The sequence below is a fragment of the Sorex araneus genome, chromosome 6 (genome assembly GCF_027595985.1).
Source record: "Sorex araneus isolate mSorAra2 chromosome 6, mSorAra2.pri, whole genome shotgun sequence".
NCBI lineage: Eukaryota > Metazoa > Chordata > Mammalia > Eulipotyphla > Soricidae > Sorex > Sorex araneus.
In genome coordinates, this window is record NC_073307.1 from 115,916,503 (window position 1) to 115,943,224 (window position 26,722).

At 38.5% G+C, this 26,722-nt stretch overlaps 1 protein-coding gene across 1 annotated transcript in view; it reads right to left on the minus strand.

Annotated features, from left to right (window-relative positions):
- Nucleotides 1–346: 346 nt before the first annotated feature.
- The window catches only part of RRAS2 (RAS related 2), an 80,958-nt gene continuing 54,582 nt past the window's right edge, over nucleotides 347–26,722 (minus strand). The window contains exons 2-6 of the mRNA XM_055143414.1: nucleotides 16,406–16,493; nucleotides 15,414–15,516; nucleotides 15,120–15,228; nucleotides 4,661–4,779; nucleotides 347–1,840 (exon numbers count right to left, since the gene is read on the minus strand). Coding sequence (XP_054999389.1) covers nucleotides 1,753–1,840; nucleotides 4,661–4,779; nucleotides 15,120–15,228; nucleotides 15,414–15,516; nucleotides 16,406–16,493 — 507 coding nt within the window. The 3' untranslated portion in view covers nucleotides 347–1,752. The remainder of the gene's footprint in view (nucleotides 1,841–4,660; nucleotides 4,780–15,119; nucleotides 15,229–15,413; nucleotides 15,517–16,405; nucleotides 16,494–26,722) is intronic.

Consider the following 26,722-nt stretch of genomic DNA (forward strand, 5'->3'; position numbering starts at 1 on the left):
ACAAATGTGGCAGCTTTGTGCGAGGTAATTTTAATTAACATTCAAATAAATTGGTGTGCTTTGCTCTAACTATTCCTGGCTTCATGCCCAGAGGGTACATGTTTATATATTCACACTCTCGCTTTTACAGCTGGGGGTTCTCTGGCAGGAGTCCCTCATAGAACAAGTTTAAGAAACAGAGTCAATATGCAAGAATGTCAAGCCATTTCACTTCAAGTTCACCAAATTACCACTATTGATTTATCAAACCCTAAGGCTTTGTTGGGAAAAGGCTTTATAAAGTAAGTTTCCTCCAACATTCACTCCTTCAAAAAACCACCAAAATAACTAATCATCAGGCATCATCTTGTGATTACTGATCAATTTTAATTCTAGCACCTGAAGCTATACAGGGTTCGCTTTTATAAACTTTATGGGGCTGTTGTACACATACAATAAAGTGACAACTGTGCAATACCACTTAGTATCTCAAACTCTGGAACATATGCTTGAATTGTTTAAACACAATCCACAGAATTAAAAATGAAATCAGAGGCCATCCACAGTTACACAAATTGTCAATTAAACTTTTACACTTACTACTTGATATAACAGTCAATATCTAATAAGAAGGGAGGGAGGGACTGAACGTGATTTCTGAGTACCATCCTGCTGTACTCTACTAGAAGGTTTCTTGAATAGATACATGACTGGCCAGAGGTGGCTACAAAGACCAGGACAGCAAGGAGAAATTCTACCACAGTTTTTGTAGTTTTCACCTTTTTTTTTTTGTCAGTTAAAAGTGAACAGTGAGAATTAAATACTTATCTTTACATATACACATGGTATGCTGTGAAAGCATATTTGCTTACAAACATATAAAAATACTTGTTAACTAGTTTGATAAGAAAATAATGTATAAAAGTATATAGCAAAAACATTAATCATCTCTGACCCTGGAAAGATCAATTCCATATTTTATATTACAAACAAAAACTGTTTTAGTTTCTTTTTAAATCCCTTATTCAGAAATACTTGAAAAGGAAGACAGACAAAAATTACTTATTTTTTACTTTCAACATGGCTGTGAAAAGTTAAATTAAAAAACCAAGAACACTGAAATGCTTAAATTCAGACTGAGAACAAATATTTGGCCACATAGAAATGATCATCTTTAAGAGTAGGAGTAATAATAAAGGCTCTATAAGTAATGTTTAATCTATAAATAATAGGCATTTTGGTATTTTGGCCAAACAAGACTATGTAGCATCAGTTAAGGTCTGAGATGTCTCACTTTTGTGTGTTCAGTGTATTCAAGATAAACTAAAGTTGACAACAATATTTTTAGAGCTAGGTAAAAATTCACATTTGAAAAAAAATCCCTATATTTCTATGTAAAGTAATAGAAGTTGATTCCAGACATTAAAAGTTATTTCACAACCTATAGTCAACCTATTGGTGCAGCAAATGTTCAGGTTCCAAATCTGATTCTTCCCTATTAAAATGTAAGCCCTTTAAAAAAAAAAGTGTCTGTGTATGTAGATATATATTTTAAAGGAACCAGATAATCTTTTAAGCAGCCTTAGTGTTTCCTTTAAATCTGTCTTGAAATGACCTCGGGATTAGCTTTACAAAAGGATTAGCCAGCTTCTCCGTCTAAGGCTACCATGGTGATCATTTGTCTAAGGCTTGAAAGGTACCAACATGATGTAAACCATAGGAGAGAAGATGAGGGCTTTTCCTGGCAGTTGGTAGCTAAAACTCAAGAGATTCTTAGAAAATGACACAATGGCAGCCTTTCTTGTCTTTTTCTTTCCTAGTTGGTTCTGGTGAAGGAGGACATTCCTGCTCTTGAAACTTCCTGTAAAAGGGAAAAATACATAATAGATTTATTGGTAATAACATATTATTATAAGAGCATGTTATTTCGGTCCAAGTTTAGTTTACATGTATATGCTTCTTAATGTTATAGTTCAATTAGGATAGCAATGCACACCTTTGGAAGTTTGCAGGGATGAGGTTTGCAAACACTTCTGCATTACCCTAAGCAAGAACTAGCTGTTTCATTACTGGGCATGTCCTGAATCAGATGACTCTGAAATAGGTAACTTAATAGTTCCCATCCCAATTTAAAATCTCGTGACTCTAAAATATGCTTAAGAATAAAGATCCCAGGACTGGGGACGTGACTTCAGTGGTGCCCCTGGTTTCAATCCCAGGCATTGGCAGGCCCCTGCCTCAGCCCCGAGCACTGATTGCAGGGTCTAGCTCTGGTGACCCCCCTACACTGCTGGGGTCTGAGCAATATCTAAAGTGACCCCAGGTCTCCAACCCCAGCATTGCTGGGAGTGACCCTTTCCCCATCTGCAAAAAAATCCATCGTGGAGGGGACAAGAGAAAATTATTCTTACAAGGCATGTAGTTCTTATCCCTGTCCTGCCATTCATTAAGTACCAGACAGTATTAAACAAATCAGATGGCCCTGCTGAGCCTGAGTTTCCTGAGTGGAATTAGAGAAACTAGTGTTGTATGGCCACTGTGAGGGTTACAGATCATGTTATATCTAAATGTCCTTCCTCCCCTCCTTAATCTTGACTAATGGCTATGGATAGAATCTGAGGATAAAACCAAAAATGACATATTTTTTAAAGCAGTAAAAATAATTTTATGAAGGGAATTTTTTTTGTTTTTTTGTTTGCTTTTTGGGTCACACCTGGCGATGCACAGAGGTTGTTCCTGGCTTTGCACTCAGAAATTACTCCTGGCGGTGCTCAGGGGGCCATATGGGATGCTAGGAATTGAACCCGGGTCGGCCTCGTGCAAGGCAAACGCCCTACCCACTGCGCTATCGCTACAGCCCCAGGGAACGTTTTTTCAGTGTGTATATGCATATTAAAATACAAACAACACAAACTTTACAATTACTTTGGAATAGTCTCTCAAGCCAGGACTTAGGGAGGCCCAAGGGCCAACAGCAGCTGATACTTGCCCACGTGTGCAAGCCTGACTGTTCAGTGCTCAGGCCAAGAATACACAGCTGCGCAGACCCAGCAGTGCTGCTAGTGACCAGGGCTTCAAGGGAGTCAGGTGGACAGTTCATAAGACATATTCACAATACTGTGCATCCATACCACCATCACCTCCAAAACTCTTTTCATCTTGCAAAATAAACTGTACTCATTAAAAATAGCAACTCGGGGGGCTGGAGTGACAGCAGAGCGGGTAGGCGTTTGCCTTGCACGCGGTCGACCCGAGTTCGATTCCCAGCATCCCATATGGTCCCCCAAGCACCTCCAGGAGTGATTCCTGAGTGCATGAGCCAGGAGTAACCCCTGTGCATCGCCGGGTATGACTCAAAAAAAAAAAAAGAGAAAAAAAAATAGCAACTCAGATTTTAACAAACTGTTAAAAATGAAATTAAAAAAAAAAAAAACCCACTCTAAATCACCCCTGCATGCTCTGACCTGGCTTCCCACAAGAATATGCCCTGGCAAAGAGGCAGAAAATATATGAAGTCTATCTTTCAAATGAGGTAAATAATTAACTAATGAGTCCACTCTAGTTACCTGTAAAAGCAACCAACTGGCAGAGAAAGCAAAGAACAGAGCGTAAAGTTGGGGCCAGGCCATCAAGACTCAAAATAATCAAATCAAATCCTGCCCAGTAAAGCAACTCAGCTTTCTCACATGTAACATACACAATAACTCCAGCTCACCCATTACTTCCAGCTTCCAGGAACCCATAGACACTTTCTGAACCACGGAGACCTCAAAGGTTAGCAAACAAGGAAACTCTTGTTTTATTGCTTCATGCCCTTTGGGAGGCCTGAGCCTCCAGTCTCAAGCTTACTTTGAGACAGGGAACTGGGTGAGAAAACAGGTTCAGAGCACAAGCTCTCAGACCAGAGATAGGAGTTCAAATTTCAGCCCTGCCATATAGTATGTCTAAACTTAGAAGAGTTATTAACTTCTTTGGACTTCCGTTTTTCTCAGATGAAAGTAGGAGTGAAAGACCCAAATTTCTTACTTGGTCTAATTTGTGAAAGGTACTGACACATGAAAACCATTTAGCACAGTATGTGGCAGAATTATCATATCTTCATTCCATTATCGCCAACGTATCTCTGGAAGCTATATATATATTCTTTTGAAAATACCTATCTGTACTTTCTACTTCTGTAAAATTAGGTTTCATATTCAAGAAATACTTAAAATATAAGAATACAATAAACATTTCTTTTCTTCTCCCCACCCCCCACCTGCCTGCACCTGGAGACCCCAGACCATCCAGAGCAGTCCAACTACCTTCGACATTTTTATGGCACTGGTGATTAGAGCCAAAACCATTTTGGGGGCCCTTGTTCATTAGTGATCCCTAATAGAAGAGCTATTAGGATCAGCTCTTGTGTGAAGTACTAGGGTTTGAACTTATATGTGTTCTTTAAGCCCTCGCTTCCTCAACTGGATCAACCCATATGGAATAATTTTTAAAAATTGTTTTAAAAGAAACCTCTCTGGAGGCGAGAGAGAGTACAATGAATAAGGTGCTTCCCTTGCATTCAGCCACCCTGGCTCTATACTAAGTTTTCCCTCAGTTAATAGCTATGAACAAGAAGAGTGATTACCCTCACATTAGAGTAAGTAGATTAAAACAAATTCAGAGATTATAAGGTTTTCCTTACCGTATAACCCGGACAAGTTCATGGAAGGCTTGATCTACATTCATCCTGATCTTTGCTGATGCCTCCATATACGTTACTTTAAGCTGCCGTGCTAATTGCTGTCCTTCTTCCTGTGTTACCTGAAATTCCAAGAGTTGTGCTGAGCTATAATATTAACAATTAGATTGGCCCCATCTCATCCCCAGCCATGTGCTGCACTACTTATCCAGCCAGAGGTCGGACCAAGTTTGTGATGCTTTACACAAACTGAAGCCCACCACTGCAGAACAACTGAGAGGAACAAACAAGATTCCAGTTTAGTGCGGAGTCTAGAAATATTAAGGAACAGTGACAAATTCTAGGCAGAAATGTACAAGGTAACATGTATGTATAAGCAGTGAGACAGGTCAACCATAGCTTCCCTACCATTCAACTAAGAACTAAAATGTGAAGGCAAGATGAGAAAGTGGTCCTGACAAAGGAAAAGGTCCCCCATGAAGGTTGTGTCTGTTGCAAGAGATAAAGGTAGTCTCATAGGACTGGAAGAGGGTTGAGGCGAAGAGGTAGGTTTCAAGAGACCAGAGAGCCATCTTTATTTCCTGGAACCTAGAAGACTCATTAAATATGAGTGGGAGGGGCTGGAGCAATAGTACAGTGAGTAAGGCATTTGCTTTGCACTCGGCCGACCCGGGTTGATTCCCAGCATCCCATATGGTCCTCTGAGCACCGCCAGGGGTGATTCCTGAGTGCAGAGCCAGGAGTAACCCCCACCAGGTGTGACCCAAAAAGCAAAATAAATAAATAAATAAATATGAGCGGGAAACATAATGAATGGGCTCACAAGCCCTCGTGATGTCTTCCTCACATTCGGAGGTCTTCGAAGAAAGGGTGGTATAAACTGCTCAATACATCGAGTGGCAGGCCAGAGTAAGGAAAGATTAAGTGAATGTAAGAAAATCTTCTAGTACTCCTTGGTGATTCACACCTGAATGTGGCTTAATTAACACAAATGACATGCATCTGCTTGTAAAATGAAAAAAAAAATACGTAATGTTTACCTAAAAATATAAAATAAGGGCAAGATATATGCAATGGACCTATATCTGCATTGCCCAGTAACCATAACATATGTATTGGTATTATATTTATATAATGGAACTAAAAACATTTCTGTAAAAGTGACTTTCATTGCTATTACTACAAATGAAACAACTTGCAGAAGTTAGAATACAGATGGAAAGAAGAAAAAAGGGTCCAAAAAAGTAAAAACAGAGGAAAGCAAGGAGAAAAGAGGGAAGGAAAAGTCAAAAAGGATGCGAAGAAAAAGAATTTAGGAGCCAAATCAATCTAGCACTTTTTTCTGTTCTTTCTAGAAAAATATAATCAGGGGCCAGAGAGTTCAGGAGTTAAGGCACTTGCTTTGAATGCAGTTGACCCCAGTTAGATTCCTCGTACCACATACTCCCTGCATAGCCAAGGAATAACCTGAGTACAGAACCAGAAGTAGTCTCTAAGTGCACAGAACCAGAAGCAGTCTCTAAGTACCCCCCATCCAAAGGGGGAAAACATCATAATGTTGCATATTTCCCTGAAATCCTGGGAATACGCTAAACTCACTTATCTAAATATCCTGCTGTAAATGCCATAGGCATTTTTTTTTAACATAAAGAGTCAGGTCATTTGCTACTAAGGACCATTTTATTGCTTGATTTCTGATGTGACTGCCTTCTTTCTTTATCTGGCAAAATCCTACTTTCTAGAACCTCCAGATTTACAATGCTTCTATCTTAGTATTTCATCTTCCACCATTAAATACACTGTCAGCTAAAGGGTTTTAATGCAGATGTCCTTTTCAAAACAACAAAATTTCCTACTTCATTTATAAGAGGTTTTTGGGGTTTTAAATTTTATTTTGCTTTTTGGGTCACACTCGGTGATGCTCAAGGGTTCCTCCTGGCTCTGCACTCAGGAATTACTCCTGCGGTGCTCCGGGGATCAAACCGTGTGCTGGGAATCGAACCTGGTTGACTGAGTGCATGGCAAATACCCTACTCGCTGTGCTATCACTCCAGCTCTGGGTTTTTTTGTTTGTTTGTTTAAAGATGGGTAATTTAAATGTTGGTTTTTGTTCTACTGGACTCTATTAAGACCATATTATTTTCCTTTTTCATCTGTTAATACAGTAAGCTAGACGGATCCATTTTTATAACTGCAGCATTCCTAAAATAAGCTTCACTTGAATCATGATGCAATATAATTTTACATGCAGAATTATAATAACTACACTTTTATTAAGAATTTTTTATCTTTTCATAATACAGGACTTAAGTTTTACTATATGATCTAGTTTTGTTATCTACAGTAATGCTGATTCTTGAGTTGAAAAGAATTCAGTTTTCTAGAAAAGTTTCAGCAAAATTATTTTGTCAGGACTCATGATACATCCACCTGGACATGATGTTTTCTTTAAATGACAGTTTCTACAGCAAACTATATTTATTTTATAGATAACAGTACTATTCAGTTACCAGTTTTTTTCTTAAATAAGTGTTGATAGGAACCTTTCATCTTAATCACTGAATTGATTGGTATAAAGTTGTTTACAGTAATTTTTTTATATTTTTAAATTATCTGTAAGAGCTAAAATGATAGTATTTTTTTTCATTACTGATATTTGAAAAATTTGTCTTTTTTAAAATCTGATCATTTTGGATAGATTTATCACTCTGATTCCTAAAACTTCTTCTAGAAACCAGGATTTGGCTAATTATTTTTGCTATTTTTTTCTACTTTCAGTACTACTAGTTTCCAACATTACTTTTAATATCTCCCTTCTGATTAGTATGGCTTTATCTTGCCAAGGTATTATCTTGCCAAGGTAAAAACTGCAGCCATTAAGTTAAGACTTTACTACTATAAATTTGTCTACACATACTTCTTTAGTAGCAGCCCATAAATTTTGGTATGCTATGTCTTGATTTTCAGTTTACAATACTTTATTTCTCTTGTTGGTTTTTTGTTGTTGTTTTCTGCACAAGTTAAAAGTATTTTAGTTATTTTGCTCATAAGAAATAATTATTATGGAATAAATATATGCCTGGTTTTTAAAAAAAAAGTGTTTTAGTTCTTTGAGCCAAAAAAATAGTACAGCAGGCAGGGCACAGGCCTTGGACGCCACAGACCCAGGTTCATTGCCTGCATTCTATGTGGTTCCCAGCACCACCAGGAGAGATCCCTGAGTGCAGAGCCAGGAGTAAGCCCTGGACACCACTGGGTGTGGCCAAAAACCAGAACAACGAAAATACTCCCCACATGTGGAGATTTCCTGGATATCATTTTGTTATTTTCAATTTAATTTCACATAGTTGTCTGATAATAATCCTTATCAATTTACTGAAATATAGTCTACGCATATTTTGCTACAGTTGGGTAGATTATATTCACTAAATGTCAGGATGGTGGGCTGGAGCGATAGCACAGCAGTTGGGCTTTCGCCTTTCATGTGGCCAACCCTTGTTCGATTCCTCCGCCCCTCTTGGAGAGCCTGACAAGCTACTGAGAGTATGGAGCCCGCACGGCAGAGCCTGGCAAGCTACCCATGTGTATTGGATATGCCAAAAACAGTAACAATAAGTCTCTCAATGAGAGACATTACTGGTGCCCACTCGAACAAATCGATGAGCAACGGGATGACAGTGACAGTGACCTGTCAGGATGAGTTGTTCGAGGTTATGCAAGTCTTCTATACCTTACAGATTTTCTTTCTAGTTGTTTGGCTAATTACTTTTTTCAAATCAATCTGAAATTTTTACCCTTTTAAATGAGGTATTCACACTGTTGATAATTAACATGATTACTGATATAACAACATGTAATAGCCTTGTTCTCCCTCTTGGAGAACCTGACAAACTACCAAGAGTTTATTGCCTTCATGGGAGAGCCTTGCAAGCTTCCCACGGTGTATTCATATCCCAAAATACAGTAAAAGATACATGCATACCTCTCGGAGAGCCTGGCAAACTACCGAGAGTATTCCGCCCGCATGGCAGAGCCTGGCAAGCTACCCATGGCGTATTCAATATGCCAAAAACAGTAATGATAGGTCTCATTCTCCTGACCCTGAAAAAGCCTTCAATCGTTGGGAAAGACGAGTAAGGAGAGACTGCTAAAATCTCAGGGCTGAGTGTAATAGAGACGTTACTGGTTCCCACTCGAATAAATCGACAAACAATGGGATGACGGTGATACAGTGATACTGATATAGCTCAGCCATCCTGAAATTTTCTATCCATCCTTGTAGTTATCACTGTCTATCTTCTTGAATTAACTATTGCATTTTTGTTTGTCTGTGGGTCCATACACAGTGGTGCTCAAGGGTCACTTGAAGTGTTTGGGGGATCATGCAGTGCATCATTTGACCCCTGGAACAAACCCAGGGCTCCTGTATGTAGGTCAGTCCAGTGAGCTATCTACCTGACACAAAGTACTGCCTTTATGTTCAATTTTAACCTCCATTTTTATCTCCTATGTATCTGTTATTTTAATGACTAGTGTTTATAACATAAATTTTTCACTTATCAATTTAATTCAAATGACATTATAGCAACTCATGTAGTGTATAAAAATTTCCTGCCCATTTATCTTACAAAACAGTGTTTTTGTTTTTTGTTTTAAACATCTAATTGTGCTTTAAAGAGATTTAAATAACAATAAACTATTTTGTATCTGCCCGCATAATTACCACTGACAGAACTCTTCAATGTTTTGTACAGAACCAAATTGCTAGTAGGTATCATTTTCCTTCTGGTTAAGGATTTTTCATATTTCTTGTAATGCGATTCTTTACTGGCTTTGAATTCTTTTGCCTTCTGAATAATTGGAGCAAGTTGTTGCCTTCATTTTTGAAATAAACTTTAAATGGGCATTAAATTCTAGGTGATAGTATTTTCTTTACTACTTAAAAGACGCTGCACATTCTGCCTCTGGCCTGCATTGCTTCCTATGAGAAACAGTGAGGATGCCACCATCCTTATCTTTACTCCTATGCATATAGAATGGCTTTTTTCCCTCTGGTTACTTCCAGGTTTCCTCCTCATTCATTTTAAACAATTTCATTGTAATGAATTTTTATCATTTTCTTCATGGTCCTTGGAATGAGGGTTAGTTAAGCTTCTTAGATGTATGCATTTGTAATTTAACCACATTCAGAAAAATTCCAGTCACTATTTGTGCTATAATACCATCCAGTGTATTTTTTTATTCAACCACTGCAGTTTCCATCTTTTTAAGTCTGATTTGACCTTTTCCTAGCTTCTTGAACATATAAAATATCCTCATAATAACCGTTTTTGTTTTTGAGCCACAACTGGCAATGCTCAGTGATTAATCCTGGCTCAACACTAGGTATCACTCATAGCAGTGCTCAGGGAGCCATCTGGATGTTGGGAACTAATCTGGGTGAACCACACGCAAGGCCTTACTCACTGTACAAACTCCCTGGCCCCCATAATAACTGTTTTAATCTCACTGTTCACTAGCATCTGAGTTTGTTTTCCTCACTGTAGACAATATTTTTCTCTAGATTTTGATAACTTTTGAGTGAATGCTTGAATACTGGATTTCTACCTACTAGATGCTGTATTCCTATAAATATTCTTGAGTTTTCTGATGGAATGCAATTATTGGAGAAGTTACTCTTTTTCAGTTATATAGCCAAACACTTATGTCTTGGGCTAATTTTGACTGTTTAGTAGAATAAAACCTCTGAGTGCCACATGCAGGGCAGTAGTTGCCTAGAGTGCCATCTGTGGCTGTTTTCTGTTCTTTCCCTAAAAGGTAGATTTCCAAGGGCAAGCTAAGTCTTTTTTTTTTTCTTTTCTTTTCTTTTTTTTTTGAGAAAAGGGTCACTTGAGTTTAGGAATCTCTGGTCTAAGTGGTCTAAGTGATAAAACAATCCCACTGCTAAGGATGTGTATAAGCTTCCGTTATTTATTTTTAAAACACAGTTTCACATCACTGTCTTCTAAGAATAGAGGAACACAGTTTTATAGAGATTTTTAGTCAAGAAATGTCTAACCAGAGAGAGACAGAGACAGACACAGAGAAAAGAAAAGTGCTTGCCATACTGGCAGGCAGGGGGTGGTGGTGGGGGTGGAGAGGGGGAAGGAAACTGGGACCATTGTTGGTGGGAAAAGTACACCACCATTTATTCATGTTTACTAAATGAACAAATCAGGCATCATTGAATCAAGACATGGTATTAATGTGATAATACTTTCTTTATAAAAATACACCTCCCCCATTTGTGGGCCCCAACAAATAGTGCTCAGGGCTTACTCCTGACATTCAATAAAAAAAAGGGATGGATGTTGGAACATTATATGACTGAAATTCAATCATGAACAACTTGATTGTTCAAGATTGAAAGCTGAATTTCCTAGGGGTTACTCAATCCAGAGAATTTCGCAAAGATAGGAAATACCAACCAAGCCTTATTTCTTGATCATTTTGATTTGATAGGTCAGAGCCCTACTCAGAAATGTGTCATTTTAAACAAACAAGAGAGAATCCAATGCAAGAAATTCACAGATCTATTATTATTTGAAAACATTCGGTATAATGGGTATTAGTAGAAATCCACAATAAGAAATAATCTTATCTTAGTCATGCTTCGCTATATGCTTCCAAATAGAGAAGAGCATATGGCACCCATTTTAGAACCCCCTCCCCAGCACTGCCACAAATGATCCCTGAGTGCAGAGCCAGGGGTAAGCCCTGAGGACCAGTGGGTGTGCCCAAAAAAGGGGGGGAATTTTTTAAAGGAAGAATCATCACATTAATACAATGTCTTGATTCAACGGTGCCTGATTTATTCATTTAGTAAACATTGAGTGTACTTTTGTTCTATGTGAAAAGGGTAAAGCATAAACAAACCGCACTGGTCAAAATTGAAAAGTCTTTAGGGTACTTGCCTTCACTGGTTTAAATCATTTAGGCACAAAAGGTAAGACAAGATCCTTACACAAAGGAGTTCCTTCTAGAAGGGTGTAGGGGCAGGTTATGTTGAAGACACTGACAAGAGTGGGAGTTAGTACACTTACTATTATTCTCAGTATCATGAGTTCCTTTCTTAAATTAACAGTGGCCACTGGCAACTCAGCACCCAAATAGGGAAGAAAAGAAAATAGGGTAGCCAAAATAAGACAGAGAGGAAGAGACTGGGGAGACCAAAGAAAGCAAAAAGAATTTCTGCTAATTCTAGAAAAGGCTGAGTCAAGGACAAAGAATTTGCAATCTGATAGATTATGAAGTCCAAGTCTAAGCTCATACATTGCTATATTAAATTTCGGAATCAATGTGCTGTCCTATTTACCTATTTGCATATTGTAACAAGGGCAAGCAAATAATTTAACTGTGTTTTCTTCAACTTTGATATGATAAGCAAAAGTTATGCTGTATCTCCCAAGAAGTCAATTTTGTGTTAAAGCTAAATCATAATTCATACTCTATATATTTCTTTGAATTTCATATAAACTTTAGTGACTTCATTTTCTTTTTTTTCATTCAGATTTGTGTTCTCTGGGTACTGTTTTGCTATACCCAGCACTGCTCAGGGGACCACTTCACACTTGGTGCTTGGGGAACCAAGTGTTGCTGATCATAGAACCCGGTCCTCTTGCACGCAAAGCATGTGCTTTGTCCTGCAAAACAATCTCTCTGGCCCTGGGACTATATTTTCTATTACACTCATCATCAGTGCCCAGAAAAAGTTTTCAATAAAGACTGGATGGATGTTATGAACTGTAGCATCACGTACACAAAAATACACACAAACACACAACACACACACACACACACTCATACAGAGTCTTTCCTGGTAGATCTCCTCCTCTATAATGAGTTCCTATGGTAGGAGTATAGCACTGTAGTCCTACTGTTCATTGATCTGCTCGAGCGGGCAGCAGTACCATCCCCATTGTGAGACTTGTTGTTACTGGCTTTGGCATACTGAATATGCCACGGGTAGCTTGCCAGGCTCTGCCATGCTGGCGGGATACTCTCAGTAGCTTGCTGGGCTCTTGGAGAGGGGCGGAGGAATCAAACCCGGATCGGCTGTGCAAGGCAAATGCCTTACCCGCTGTGCTATCGCTCCAGGTAGGAGTGTACTGTTCTACAAATTCAAGTAACATGGTGAACTGGTATTTGAAAATAATGGAGAATGTAGAGAAAGTCCAAAGAATGATGCTCAAGACAAAGGTAGAAAAAAAACCAGCTGGGTAATTAACTAACAACAAAACAGGTCAGTTACTAAGAACCTAAAGACATGACCAAATGTAAACATCTCTAAACAGGGTCAAGAAGTTGCTGTGGGATCACTGTACCCTATTTAGATTCAGTTAGTAAGACAGGAGTACCAAAATATTATAGAAAAAAAATAGCTTTAATTCTGAAGAAATACTCTGAAGAGATACTAGAAGTCAACAAATGACACTAAAAAAAAAGGTTTCAGGAAGTGTCCAGGAGCTAAGCAAACCAAGTGTTTCTAAAAAGCAGTGTGTGAGCAACTGTGTCAAATGTTACTGGCATCTGCACAAGTGGTGACCTTAACAGGGTGCTGAAGGCCTGAAGTCAATGCAAGCAAGAAAGGGCAGAAAGCAGAGCGACTGTGTGTGAATAATGTTTTAAAGATGTGATTTTGCAAGCTGGAGAAATAATACAGTGGGTTTATTGTATTGGCCTTGCATGCGGTCAACCTGAGTTTGTTTCTTGACAGTCCATAAGGTCCCCTGAGCCCTCCAGAAGTGATCTCTGAGCACAGAGCCTGGAGTCAGCCCCGAGCACCACTGAGTGTGGCCCAAAAAGAAAACAAAAATGTAATTTTGCTATTGAGAAAGAACTAAAAAGGAACTCAAACAGCATTATGGGGCTAGTGCTATTGCATTATTTTTTGTTTTAAATAATTTTTTAAAAAGCTGTTGCAGTTATTTTTTGTTTTAAAGATCAGACCCTGCAGTATATTCTATTTTGCTGGGAATGTACTTCTGCAGGAAAGAAAGGGAACTCATATAGGAAAACTACTGTGATGGATGACCTTGGGCTGATGAGAAAAAAACAAAACAAAACAGGATCCAGCACTCCCTGCAACTTCTGCAGGGAAATGGAAGAATGTGAACAGGGTGAGGCATATGTGCACATAGAACAGGTAGAACTTTCTCAGTGGAGAAGAAAACATCATTCATTATCAGGTGAGAATGCGGAAAAGAAAATGCCATAAGAATGAGAGAGCAAGCTGTGAACAAACAAGTGGGAATAGTGCAAAGCAGCACGATTTCCAGTGAGCACTATAAGGATCATAGGAGGCTAGTGACCACAATCTGAAGGTGCAACATTTCTGAATACTGATATGAAGCAACTTATAAAGAGAAGATGAAGCAAACGAAGACTAATATTTTGCTTTGTACCTATCTTTCAAACAGCAAATGCACAGGAATATGCCAACAAAACTGTCATTATTTCAGCCACTTGCTTTTCTCCAAGATAAAGATACACCTGAGCTTTCCAACATACACTTTATATCTGTCTGTGTATGTCTGATTTAGGCAGAGAAAAAATATATAGATGAGATACTTAGCAAATTTTTTTCATTAAATGTAAAATGAATGGCAAAAGAATTAAGCGAGTGAACACTAGTCTGCAACAAAGAACTAAAAATAGTATTTTCACACAGCTTACTGGGTGTTAGAGCTAGTTAACACAAATAACTCACAGAAAACTCAGTCATTACTGAGAACTAGGGGAAATCCAAACACTATTATTTAATCAAAGCCTTCCTAAAAGGAGATTATTTAGTATCAATGCCAAACAAGTTTGGATGAGGGCCAGGAGAACTAGCCCACAATTGGAAGCTTGCTCAAGGCAGGATTGTAGGGAGGACAGTTAAGACGGAGAAGGGACCACTATGATAATAATAGCTAATAACCTTTTGGTATCTCATGGTATTGCAATAACCTTAGAGTATTGCAAACCATAATGCCCAAAAGGGGAGAGAGAGGGAAAGGGAAGGTGGAAGGAGAGGGAGAAGGAGAGACAAAAGAAAAGTATCTGCAAACGAGAGTTTCTAGTGTTTCTGGTGTTACCTAAGAAAGCACAACATGTTAAGATAAATTAAACTGGTACATTTTTCTGTAGGCTTACAGAGCTAAAGTTCTGCTAAAGTTCCATACAGAGGGGCAGGAAGCAAATAAAATTCCAAATAAAATTAGGTGCATTAATTTTCCAAATATACTTCCTTATTTCTTATCTGTTGTGATTTGTGCAAAATCCAGCATGCCAAACTTAGCTTCTTTTTATTATGACATTATATGTTTGAATTTATATTTTATTAATTATAAAATATGTTTCTCATATATTGTATTAAATAATTTCGTTCAATTACATGCTTATCACCAACTGATTTCCAAGCAGCAAAGTTTCTTCTCACCTGTCTTTGATGATCCAGATCAGCTTTATTACCAATTAAAATCATTGGAAACTCATCACGATCCTTTACTCTGAGAATCTGTCTTTGAAATTTATAAATTTCTTCAAAACTGAAAACACAAATTTTAAATTAAATTAAAACAAATTTAATCTATTTGGTGAGAACTCAGCAAGTTCAATGTCCCACTTGGTACTTTATTAACTTTGCTATTTAAAGACAGAAAAAGAAAATTCATATCAAATAAAATAATGATCAACACAGGAACAGTAGCTCACATTTAACAATGGTACAAACCTGCCTCTATCTGTGACTGAAAAGACCAACAAGAACCCCTCGCCAGTTCTCATATACTGTTCTCTCATAGCTCCAAACTCTTCTTGTCCTGCAGTATCTAGGACTAAAGAAAAAACAACAGATGTAACTGTTTCTATTTTATTAAAGGCTTCCCTCAAGGGTAGGCCCAATTAATGTGACTCCTTTTAAGAGCATCATACTGAGTATAAAAAAGAAAAGACAGTTTTCTCTTAGCACTTTTCTTTCAATAGCAAACACTAAAATATTCTAGTGGCAGAGTAGTTTCTGAGTTATCATTGATACAGATGAATTTGTAGTTAGAACTTATTAGCACAGTAATTACAAGGTCAAAAATATCAGACATTTAGGCAGGTGGGGTTAGAAAACCTCTGACATCACTTGGAAGCATTATCTCCTCCTTAGGAAGAACTGAAAAAACAAATCTACAAATTCAAGAAGGAAAATCTGGTTTACCCTCAAATATTATATTTAGGGAAGCAGGGAAGTTAAAGTATTTCTTGATGACTGTGAACAAAAGAACTATACAAATTAAAAAAAAAAAAAAAACAGGGCTTTGTCTTGCAGTGGTGGAGTATTTAGCCAAGCAAAACACTCTTTGGTAACGGTTCTCTGCTATAAATTCTAAGTAAATTAGCAAATATTGAAACTTTTCTATATTTACTTCATCTATTTTAACCTTCACCAAAAAGCAAAAAGAATTGCGGCCTGACATGTTTTTTCCAAATAATACAACTTCCACAAGTTATAACAAGACGAATTTCACAAGAGTAAGAACAACCCAGTGACAATTTCTGCATTACCAAAACTGCCCATTATGTAGCTTTCTCCAATAAAACCAATGAAAGATGGGCTTGGATTCAAGATTATCCTGTTAGATGTTGTTAGATATGAAACAGTTCAACTGTAGCATTTTACCAAGAAAAGAGTTTTTTAAAAACATGCAAATTATCAGATAAGGAAAAATGACTTACTATCTAGACGGGCAGCTCTATCATCTATGACACACTGCTTTGTGTAAGAATCTTCAATGGTTGGATCATAATCTGTCACAAAATAGGACTGTAAAGAAAAAAATCTCATTTTAAACTTTATGTTAATTTCCTTATTTAGGTACCAATGTAATTTTATCTAATGCTACTAATCCGAAATAATATATTTCCGTTAAACTAAGGTTTTTCGTATGCTAATTCCTCTTAATAGTCCATTCAGAGCATTTCCTGAGTCGAGGGAAAGAAATATCTCTAGATTTCTAAATTAAAATATGCCAGAAATTATGAAAGATTGTAGGGGTTTTCCTAATTATATGGCCCTTAGAATATAGATCTGAAATCCCTGAAAAACTGAAATTAGTAATTACAGACTTTTTGCAACTAGATGGTAACAGTTTTAACAGAAGCAAAAACAAATTGAGACAACAAAGGGACATCTAGAACCTTCAATCCATCATCATCTCTACCTCCTACCCGCAGCAAGGCCAGCTTCTTTTCTCACACTTTAAGGAAACATGATTTCAAAACTTTTTTTTCATTTGCAGAGATCTCAAACTAGCTTTCACTTTGGAGGGTTTTGGGGTGTTTTTGTTTAGCAGCACTAGGGATTGAGCCCAGATCTTACACAAGAGGTCCTCTACCATCGAGCCATTTCTCTTGCTTTTTCATATTTTTAATCTGAAATTCTATTTCATTCTGTTCTAAAAGCCTCCCCAAGTGGTGCCTTCTGAAATCATATCAAAAGAAAGGACAGATAAGGTATCAGAGTAAAAGGAATGAACCTTAGATCGAATCTTAGAAGACCACCTAAAAATCCCTGTATTACTTTTTTAAAGGTTTTTAACAGAAAACAATAGCCACCTTCCAGGATCTGAGGGAATTTACTTTCCCTTACTAACAAAGGACACTAAGTAGGACACTGACATCATCCTTCTTTTGTTCTGAGCAGCTCCTCTGCTCTCTCCACACTTGAGTGACTTCCTCAAAGCCTATTTTCCCTTGGGCTCTTCACAAACTCTGAAGGAATGACTAGAAAGAAGGAAGACAGACACCTTAATGCCAGGAATCAGCACTACAGGTGTTCACCATTCCTCAGGCAAGGGCCCAGGGCAGCGGGACCTGCAGGCTCTGAACATTCATAAGCAATAACCCTGGGCATAGTGACCCTGGAAAAAAACACCCAAAAGCTTCTCAGAAACTTGCACTTTGAACAGGACAGTAAAGAAGCACCCCCTGGGGGCTGGAAGGAGGCATAATACTTATCAACCTGTGACTGTGACTTCACTCATCTATTTCTGAACAACACTTTCCTACTTTCCACATATTATTTAGACTGTAGAACTGCCTTAATCACAGAATCCAATATTCATGACCTTCTTTCCCTTTTGATGCTTTCACTTAAATGCTGGATTTATTAAACAAAGTCTGTAAAAGAAACATTTACCAACGGGAGCTGCTTTTAGTGGAAAGTCATCTCCCACCAGCACTCTAACTCCATTTAAAAATAAACAGATAACAAACAATCCTGAACTTACTTTTTTTTTTTATTTTTTTATTTTTTTTTGCTTTTTGGGTCACACCTGGCGATGCACAGGGGTTACTCCTGGCTCTGCACTCAGGAATTACCCCTGGCTGTGCTCAGGGGACCATATGGGATGCTGGGATTTGAACCCGGGTCGGCCGCGTGCAAGGCAAACGCCCTACCCGCTGTGCTATCTCTCCAGCCCCTGAACTTACTTTTTAGCATTCACACACCTCCTCAAAAAGTATATACAACTGACAAGAATAGTCTTTGTTGCCCACTTACTCTAAACATTAGGTTAAAACTGAGTCTTTGACCAAGCAAGTGGATAAAGCACACTGTTTACATCTTTTAAGATTTGTTTCCTGAACACATTTCTCCACTGCAAAAAAACCTGAATTTCATTGACTACTCTCAGTTTATGCCTAAATTACTCCTGCACTTTTCCTCCCATTTTGAAAATAAGTAGACAAATAATAAAAACTTTTTCCAAATGTCCAAGTCCTGTAAAGTAACTAGAATAATTTCAGAGATGGAGTTTTGCCTTGTAAGAATAAATTAAGATTTTAAAAAAACTATATAAAAGATTGTTGATTTAAAGAACTAGTCTCACACTGAGAGATGTTACTGGTGCCCGCTCGAGCAAATCGATGAGCAATGGGATGACAGTGACAGTGACAGTAAACAACTATAAAGTCCTTAAAATAATTGTTTTTCCTTTCAGTGGCTGTTTAACATTTTGTTTTCATTACTCTTGAAACATAATCTAAATGTTCTAAGAATTTTTGCCACTTAACAAACATTTGTATAAGCATGTATTCTGTTCACTAATTTGTATGAGAAATTAGTTATTGGAATCTCTACACATTTAAGTCCGCTTTCCTTATTAATTTTGGTCCATTTTTATAATTTGCTGGTAGAGATCATCATCTTTGCTGAATGGAAAGAAGTAACCACATTCAAAGTATTTTAATATGGATCCATCCTAAGGAATATCAGTTTTGAAGGCCTACGGATCAAAGAATTTTTCTCCTAATACTAATAAGTCATAGGTCAGAATAAGCAGAGAAACCGCATTCATTTTGTCTAGATTATAAGCATAATCAGCACACTAACACAATATTTTTGTAACCTAAGCATGAGTATCAGATGTCTGAGGCAGCAAACCAACAGTAGGAAAACTGATTTTTACGGATGGACAGAACAGGATTTAATCCTAACTACTACTTTCCATCTGTGGGACCCAAGACAAATTACTAACTTTCTGTCTCTGCACAACAGAACACTTTAATAATCTCACGAACCAGACAAAACACAGCGATAACAGCATCAAGGTACCTTATTAATTTTAAGTGCTAACCATTAATAACCATATCCTTTTTGTTACATAGTTAGATGGTATAAAGTAGTGCTTTGGTTTTGGTTTGGGATCGCACTCAGTGGTGCTCAGAACTTACTCCTGGCTCTGTGCTCAATAATCACTCTTGGTGAGGCTCAGGACACCATATGGGGTGCCAGGAATCGAACCTGAGTCGGCCACTTCAAGGCACGCGCCACTATACTATCCACTATACTATCACTCTGGCCTGAAGTAGCATTTTTATTAAGTATAATGCCTTGCCAGCCCAGGAAAAGATATAGTAATCCCAAACTCAGTTACCCTGTGAGATCTGGTATCCATAAATTGTGAATTAAGATTAAAAACTTCCCATTTGAGTTCTAAAAATATCTTCAAAGTCTAATTATAACTACATATTTTTATACAGAGATAAAAATTTTAGATTTGTAAAAATTCACCAAGCTGGGGCTGGAGTGAAAATACAGGAGGTAAGGCCCTTGTCTTGCATGAGAGCGACCCAGTTTCCATCCCCAGCATCCCATATGCTCCCACAAGCCTGTCGAGTGATTCCTTATTGTAGAGCATATTTAGCCCCTGAGCACCACCAGGTATGGCCCTCAAACAAGCAAAATTTGCTAAGCTGGAACTATGGAGACAGAAGAACATGGGAAAGGTTTAATGTCTAATACTGCATGCCCCCAAGTACCTGGGTGGACTAGTGGCACTACACCCCCAGGTTTCAGCATCTCAAGGTAGAGCCTCACTAGAAATCCTCTCCCAGCACGACTAGTAAAAATAAAATTAACCGAGGTGTACATTTTAAGATTCATGTGCTCCTTTGAATGGATATGGCATGTACGTGAGATAGAATTAAGCTGAGTGTTACACAAAGATTCTCTGCATTCTTCCCTTGATTGTTCCCTTGGTCTCAATAAGATCAATTATATTAAATGGTTCCCTGGTGCTTCTAGGATTCAGTACTTTGTTTACACGGTATGCAAAGCGCTCCAGTTTGAACTGTGGTGTTCAGCAAAACCTTATTTCCTACTACTTGAAATCCATCAGCTTATTGCTCTTGCTCTCTTGGTTTCATTCATTGAGCAATGGTTTCTGAAGTATCACAAGGACAAGATCCTTACTTTCACAGCCCACTCCTTTCTTTTTACACAACATCCAGTTGTGCAATGACTGGGGGAGTGGGGGTGGGACCTTTAACACTGGTCAAAGGAAAGAAAGAGTATAAATGCTCTTTATAAAGAATGAGTATAAAATGCCAATTGTTGAGAAGGCAACAACATGTAAGTGGTTAAAATATTGCAATCATGCATAGGAACTTTTTGTACATTAGTGTGCAAATGTAGAACTTTAAGAGTTTGCAGAAAAGAAAACAAGTCTCTCCTGATGTTGGAAAAAGCTTTCTGCCACACCCAGAAAGGATATTCTGAGGCAGAAATCAGGAAAAAGGCAAGCACAGTATAGCTCTGTGCCACTGAGTTAAGGTTCAGGAAAGGAGGGAGGATCAAGTATCAGAAGAGCATACTGAAGGGGGAAATGAGGGAGAGAAAGCAAGCTCCTTTCTTTACTTGTATGCTTGGAGAAGGAGCCTGGCTAAGGTAGGGTGACTTTCAGGTAGATATAAGAAGGGTCCAAGGACCTTTATATGTTTGTTAGCAGTTGTGGAGAAAATTTAAGACTGGGGAAGCTCTCCAAGACAGAGGAAGATCTATTTCCCTTTATAAAATCTGGTTTGGGTTAAGATGATGGAAGCACTTAATAATGCAAGAAAATAATGCGATAGCAGGAATATTTTTTCTGATTTAATGCCATTAGATTGCACAACAAGAGGTCTGCTTGACCTAATTGCCAACTCAGCATCTTCCCATTCTTAGAAGCCTGAAGAGGAAGAGGGGGAGGAGAGGAAAGACAATGAGCGGATTCAACTTCTGCATTTGGGTGGCAGAAGTGAAAACCCACTTTCTCCTGACACTAAGCCACCAGCAGAAGTGTAGTTCCCAAACACTGCCACAGAGAGGTGCCTGGTCTACACACTGGAATGGGTAATTTACTGGTGCTTCCAGGAAACACAGCAAACCTAGCACATTGGTTACCAAGTCAGCTCGCTACACCAGCACACAAAAACATAGGAAGCTAGATCTAAGGTACCACTAGTATTTATCAACAGATGGACAGGGCAATTCTGAGCACAGCACCATTCACAGAAGTCCTCTCAGAACACATGGGAAGTATAGAAAAGCCTTACTAACTACTAAATATGGGCAATGTATACACCAGTGCACATTTCACCACTATCTATACGTCTGTGTATATTTGACAACTTTATTGTTAAGATGACGCTTTAAATCTGGTGAAAACACAAGCATTGAAAGAATCAAGAAGGTAAGGAATTCTTTTGAATCTTTACTCAAGTTCAACTCAAGGCTGAGGAGTTTTTTAGTCTAAATATTTTCAGGATATTTTTCAAATATATTTTTTACTTCTATTGTCCATCCTCCACCTTGACATGCCCCCCACCCCCACAACACAAGAATATGAACTCCCCGACAGCAGAAATTTTTGTTGGGGGTGAACAACTTGCCCAGTCACAGCTATCCCTGGCAAATGCACAGGACCAAAATTACGGGCTCCTTGGCCACTGTGTGCCAGTTCACAACCTGTTGTCTCTGGGGAGGTGGAAGGGCGGCTGGGGGAGGAAGGTACATTCATACTCATTCTCCAACCCAGCATCCTCAAGAGAAAAGGAGATGGCTTCAATCACAGTAACAACCATCAATGAGGGAGTAGTTACCCTGTGACAGGACAGGCAGTTTATAACAGTCAATTATATTAGGTGATAAACATAAACTATAATTTACAGATAAATCATAGTATTAAAATTATAGCTAATGAAGCCCAATCCATATCTTTCTTTGCAAGTCTTCATTCAGAAATTATTTCAACATACACCGAATTTCTGATTCTTTTCTTTGTTTTTGGTGGTGCCAGGAATCAAATCTAGGATCAATAATCAAATATATGGTCTTACACAGTTAAGGCAAGGACTCTACCACTGAGGCATATTCTCAGTCCTCTTTTTATTCTTAAAATAATGATAGTGTGAGCATATTCCCAACTTCAAATACTGACAGTAAGACTTGTGACATATAGCCACATTTTATGCATATAATGTAACAGGGTACTTACAATTTTATGATGGCTTATATTTCATAGACATAAATGTATAAATGATACAATGAGCTAAATTCAACAGGGAATACACATAAAACTTCCTTTCAAATCCCCTCAAAGGCAAGATTTTTCTTACTGCTGAAATCTAAAGTACCTTCCTTATTTTTTTCCAGTCAATCTGATTATAGCCATTAAATCATTTTCAGCCCCAAGAACACTATAATTTCAATAATGTCTATGACAGTGTCTTACATGCACTCGTCAGTAACTCAAGACTGTGGATAAATACCCCACCCGAAATGCAGCAAAACCATTTGTAGAAGCTTTCCCCATCACCTGGTTTCAGCAAAGAGGACTTAAGCATCCCTCTCCTCTCACTATGTGGGAGAACCGACACCAAGCACACCACTGCTCTCTCCAAATCATCCTTGTCTCCAAACCCTTAGCTCGCTATTCTTTTACTTTATTTTTGGTTTGGGAGTCACACCCCAGCAATGCTCAGAGGTTACTCCAGGCTTAGCATTCAGGAATTACTCCTAAAAGTACTCAGAGGACCATATGGGGTGCTGGGGATCAAACTCAGATCAAATCACTTTATCCACTGTACTATTACCTTTATTACCCAGACAACAGCTAGGGCACAAATATGTAAAGGTCATACTTTATACAAGACCCTTAAATTTGAAAAGTAACTTGGTAACTACAGTTTTACTCTCAGTGTTTGGAGGTTAAAAAGGAACTAAATTGAGTTTGAGTTTCTGTTGATGTAGTGTTTTATGTTCAACTAGGACTTAATATGTAAAGGCCTATCATGCTTTTTAGAACTTCCCTGGAGTTAGGCATCGTACCTTGCACATAATTAGAATCTCAAAATACTTACTGTTGGAAAATTATGAAGATCCTTTTTGGGAATTTAGTAATTGGTTTCTCAGAGCACAAGAAGGACCTGGTTAGCTAAGAGCAGAACCTCTTTTCTAAAACAAGAGCAATATAAATTCCTTTGGTAACACTAGAGAAGACTGCAGTAAGATCAGGCAGCTGTGAACCAGAGCTGGGCTCTTCCTCATGTCTTTTAAAACAGCAGCTGTCAAGTCACAGAGAACCTTTGTTCCTTGCAAAACTCTCCCTATTTTCGTACCAAATGCTTTCAATACACTTGATATTGCAATTGGAAGTCCTTCATTCAAGTAAATTTTTTTATGACTAAAATTAGTATTTAATCTAACCTATTATATGTTATTACAGGTATCTCCAGTTTATCATCTTGTACTCTGCAGAATTTTCAAAAGTTACACAAAGTCTAGCAATCCTGGGTTTCTTTCTAACAAAAACATAGGTCATCTATGTTCCTGATGATCTCAGACTGTCTAAAGCCACCTTGTATCTTTCCTATGACTTCTGTGCAATCACATGGCAATGTAAACACTTCGTGTACAGGAAGTGTCCAGCAGCAAATCAATGGGCCATGAATATGACAAGATAAAGTAAAATACACATCAACTTACAAATCATTCTGTAAGTCTGGGAGTTTTTGGGTACAAAGGTTTGGTACAAAGGTTTATTTCCAAATCTGGTATGGTGCTCAGTTACCCAGGAATTTTGTTCTGAACTGTAGTGAGGTCCAGAGGACAGACCCCAAAAGTTAATATTAAAGACCAAAGAGAGAGTACAGGTTTCAGGTGCTTGCCTTGTATGGAGAGAACCTGGTTCGATCCATGGTCCTCCATTATGGTCCCCTGAGCACAGTCAGGAGTAGCACCTGAGCACAATCCAGCATACCCCACCACAAACAACAACAAAAAAAGCTCTCACTGGAATAGTCCTGAGGGCTGGAAGGTAGTACATGAACCTGACCTAGACTCAATACCCAAACCCCAGGACAACACAGCCTCCAGAGCATCACACAGTGGGCCCTGGTAGCTCCTGGAACCAAAGCAGTGCATGTCCTCAGGCACTAGAACTGAACGATAGGTCTAGGTGGCAAGGTATGGCCTTAGGACCAGTTGAGTTTCACCAGGGAAGCCCCTCAAAAGAATTATGTCTTGAACCATAATTAGGTTATGGTCTTGAACCATAACCACTATTAGCACTGAATTTAACACTGAAGAATTACTAAGCCCAAGAAGAAATGGAAGATAATTTTTTTCCCCTATCCCATGACAGAACAAGTCAGACCTAAGGCTAGAACATTAGAGACAAACCTTATCTCTGGGGTACTTCCTATGACCCCAGATTCCTCATTCTGCCAGTTCCTCACTATTATACTCTGTCTCTGGTCTCAGCCTTCTGGAAAAGTTCTAGGTTCAAATGCACTTATCTCCTCCCGTGAGTTCCTTGCACTCTGACATTAAAACTAAATTTCCTCAGAAAAGCTCAATCTCACCCAGAGGCATTAAATGGAAAATTAGGGTCATACTGGAACACTTAGGTTATAAATAAAATAACTCAAAGCAAACCTTTAAGTGATATTTGCTCTTTTCAATATTATTAAATATTTCTGATGAAGGATGTCAGGGATCAAAACCCAGGGCCTCAGATATGGAAAGTGCACTTTGCCAATGAGCTGTTACCTCTAGACACTTGTTCTTTTGTTTTTGCTTGTTTAGCTCCACACCTGACTAAGCTCAAGGCTTATTATTCGCTCAGTGCTCAGGGATCAACTCCATGCAGTACTCAGCGACCAAATGCAATACATGGGATCAAAGAATGCACTTGGTCATGTGCAAGGGAAGCACATAAATCTCCAGCCTGAGATTCTTGCTCTTTTAAAAACCAAAATACTAGCCAAAACATGGCAACATTTTGGGCAAAGGTCAAAGAGAAAAAGAAAAACTTGACTGTGAAGGGTAATTTACTAAATGGGGGTAAAGCACCATCCTGAAGGAGCTTTACCTATTCTTCAAGCCTTTACTCTTCCAAATCCACCAGCCCTAAAAGGAACTTTTAGTTCACTAATGTCAGTGGAGTGAGAATGAAAATAGCTGTAAGAGGAAAGGAGCCTGCCATGGTTGCAACCACTATTCATATACACCAACTATATGTAAGGCAAGTTTAACTCAAGCACTAAAGATAGAAGTATACATGCTCCCCCTAGAAACCACTGAACAACAATAAGCCAGTGGTCATTATGACAGAGTCATGCCAGCAGGTTTAAAGTTGAATCTCTTTGCTGTTTTGAGTTGCATCTCCCTAACCAGAATGTTAGGCATCACTTTCCAAAGTAATACGCATCTTTCATCTTTATGGAAATGTGTATTCCAAACTTTTCTACTTTTCCATTGGCTTGTCTTTTCAGTGCTAAGTCTAAGAATTCTTTATATAGTCTGGATACAAATCCCTCGTCTGATAAATCATTTCAAAGTCTCTAGCAGACGACTGGAGAAAGAGCTCAATGAGCTGAATGCATGCTCTGCAGGCAGGAGGCCCAGATTCAAACCCCAGCACTGCATGGTCCTGTGTGGTCTCCACACCACAGCATAGCACCACCGAGAGCAACCTCTGAGCACCAAACCTGTAGTAGTCCTGGAACAACAGTCCAGATGGGGCCCCAAGAGCAAAATAAATTTAAATAAATTTAAAGTTCTTTACATAAATTTAAAGAACAAAGTATTATGAATTAGTACAGTTTCTAACTTTCAACCTTGAGCCAAAGTCCAGTCACCCACCAACAATTTTCAGTAGTTCCTACTTTTGTAAACCTAGATTTCTAGATAATACCTGTTCCTGTGCTCTACCACCAGTGTTTCCCAAACTAGGTGATACTCGCCATGGAGGTGGGGGGTAGCATGTGGGAACATTCCCAGGGGTGGTAATAGCTTAGGGTATGACGACAGGGCGTTTTCTGTTTGTTCACTTTGAAAAGGCAGATTGACAGTATGGGTACAGAATTTTTTTTTTTTTTGTAATGGGATGGGGATGGGGGCCATAGGTGAAATGTATTTGGGGACCTCTGATTTATTCTCTCTTCCCAGAAACTGATGGGTCTGCTGCACTGACTCGTTCTCTAGAACAAAACTTTCATCGCTATACCCACACCTCTAAGACTCATCTAATCATCAACACCAAACTGTCCCACGAGCTAAACTTTCTCTGACTAAACTATGCCCTGACAAAGCTCACGTGACCCCATACGTAAAATCACCCTATCTCACCAAACAGGGAAGATGACCATTACTCTAAAGTGTCAAGAAAGGAAAAAATCCAACATACTGTAGTTCACCATATAATTATTGCACGCTATTTTGGGGAAAGT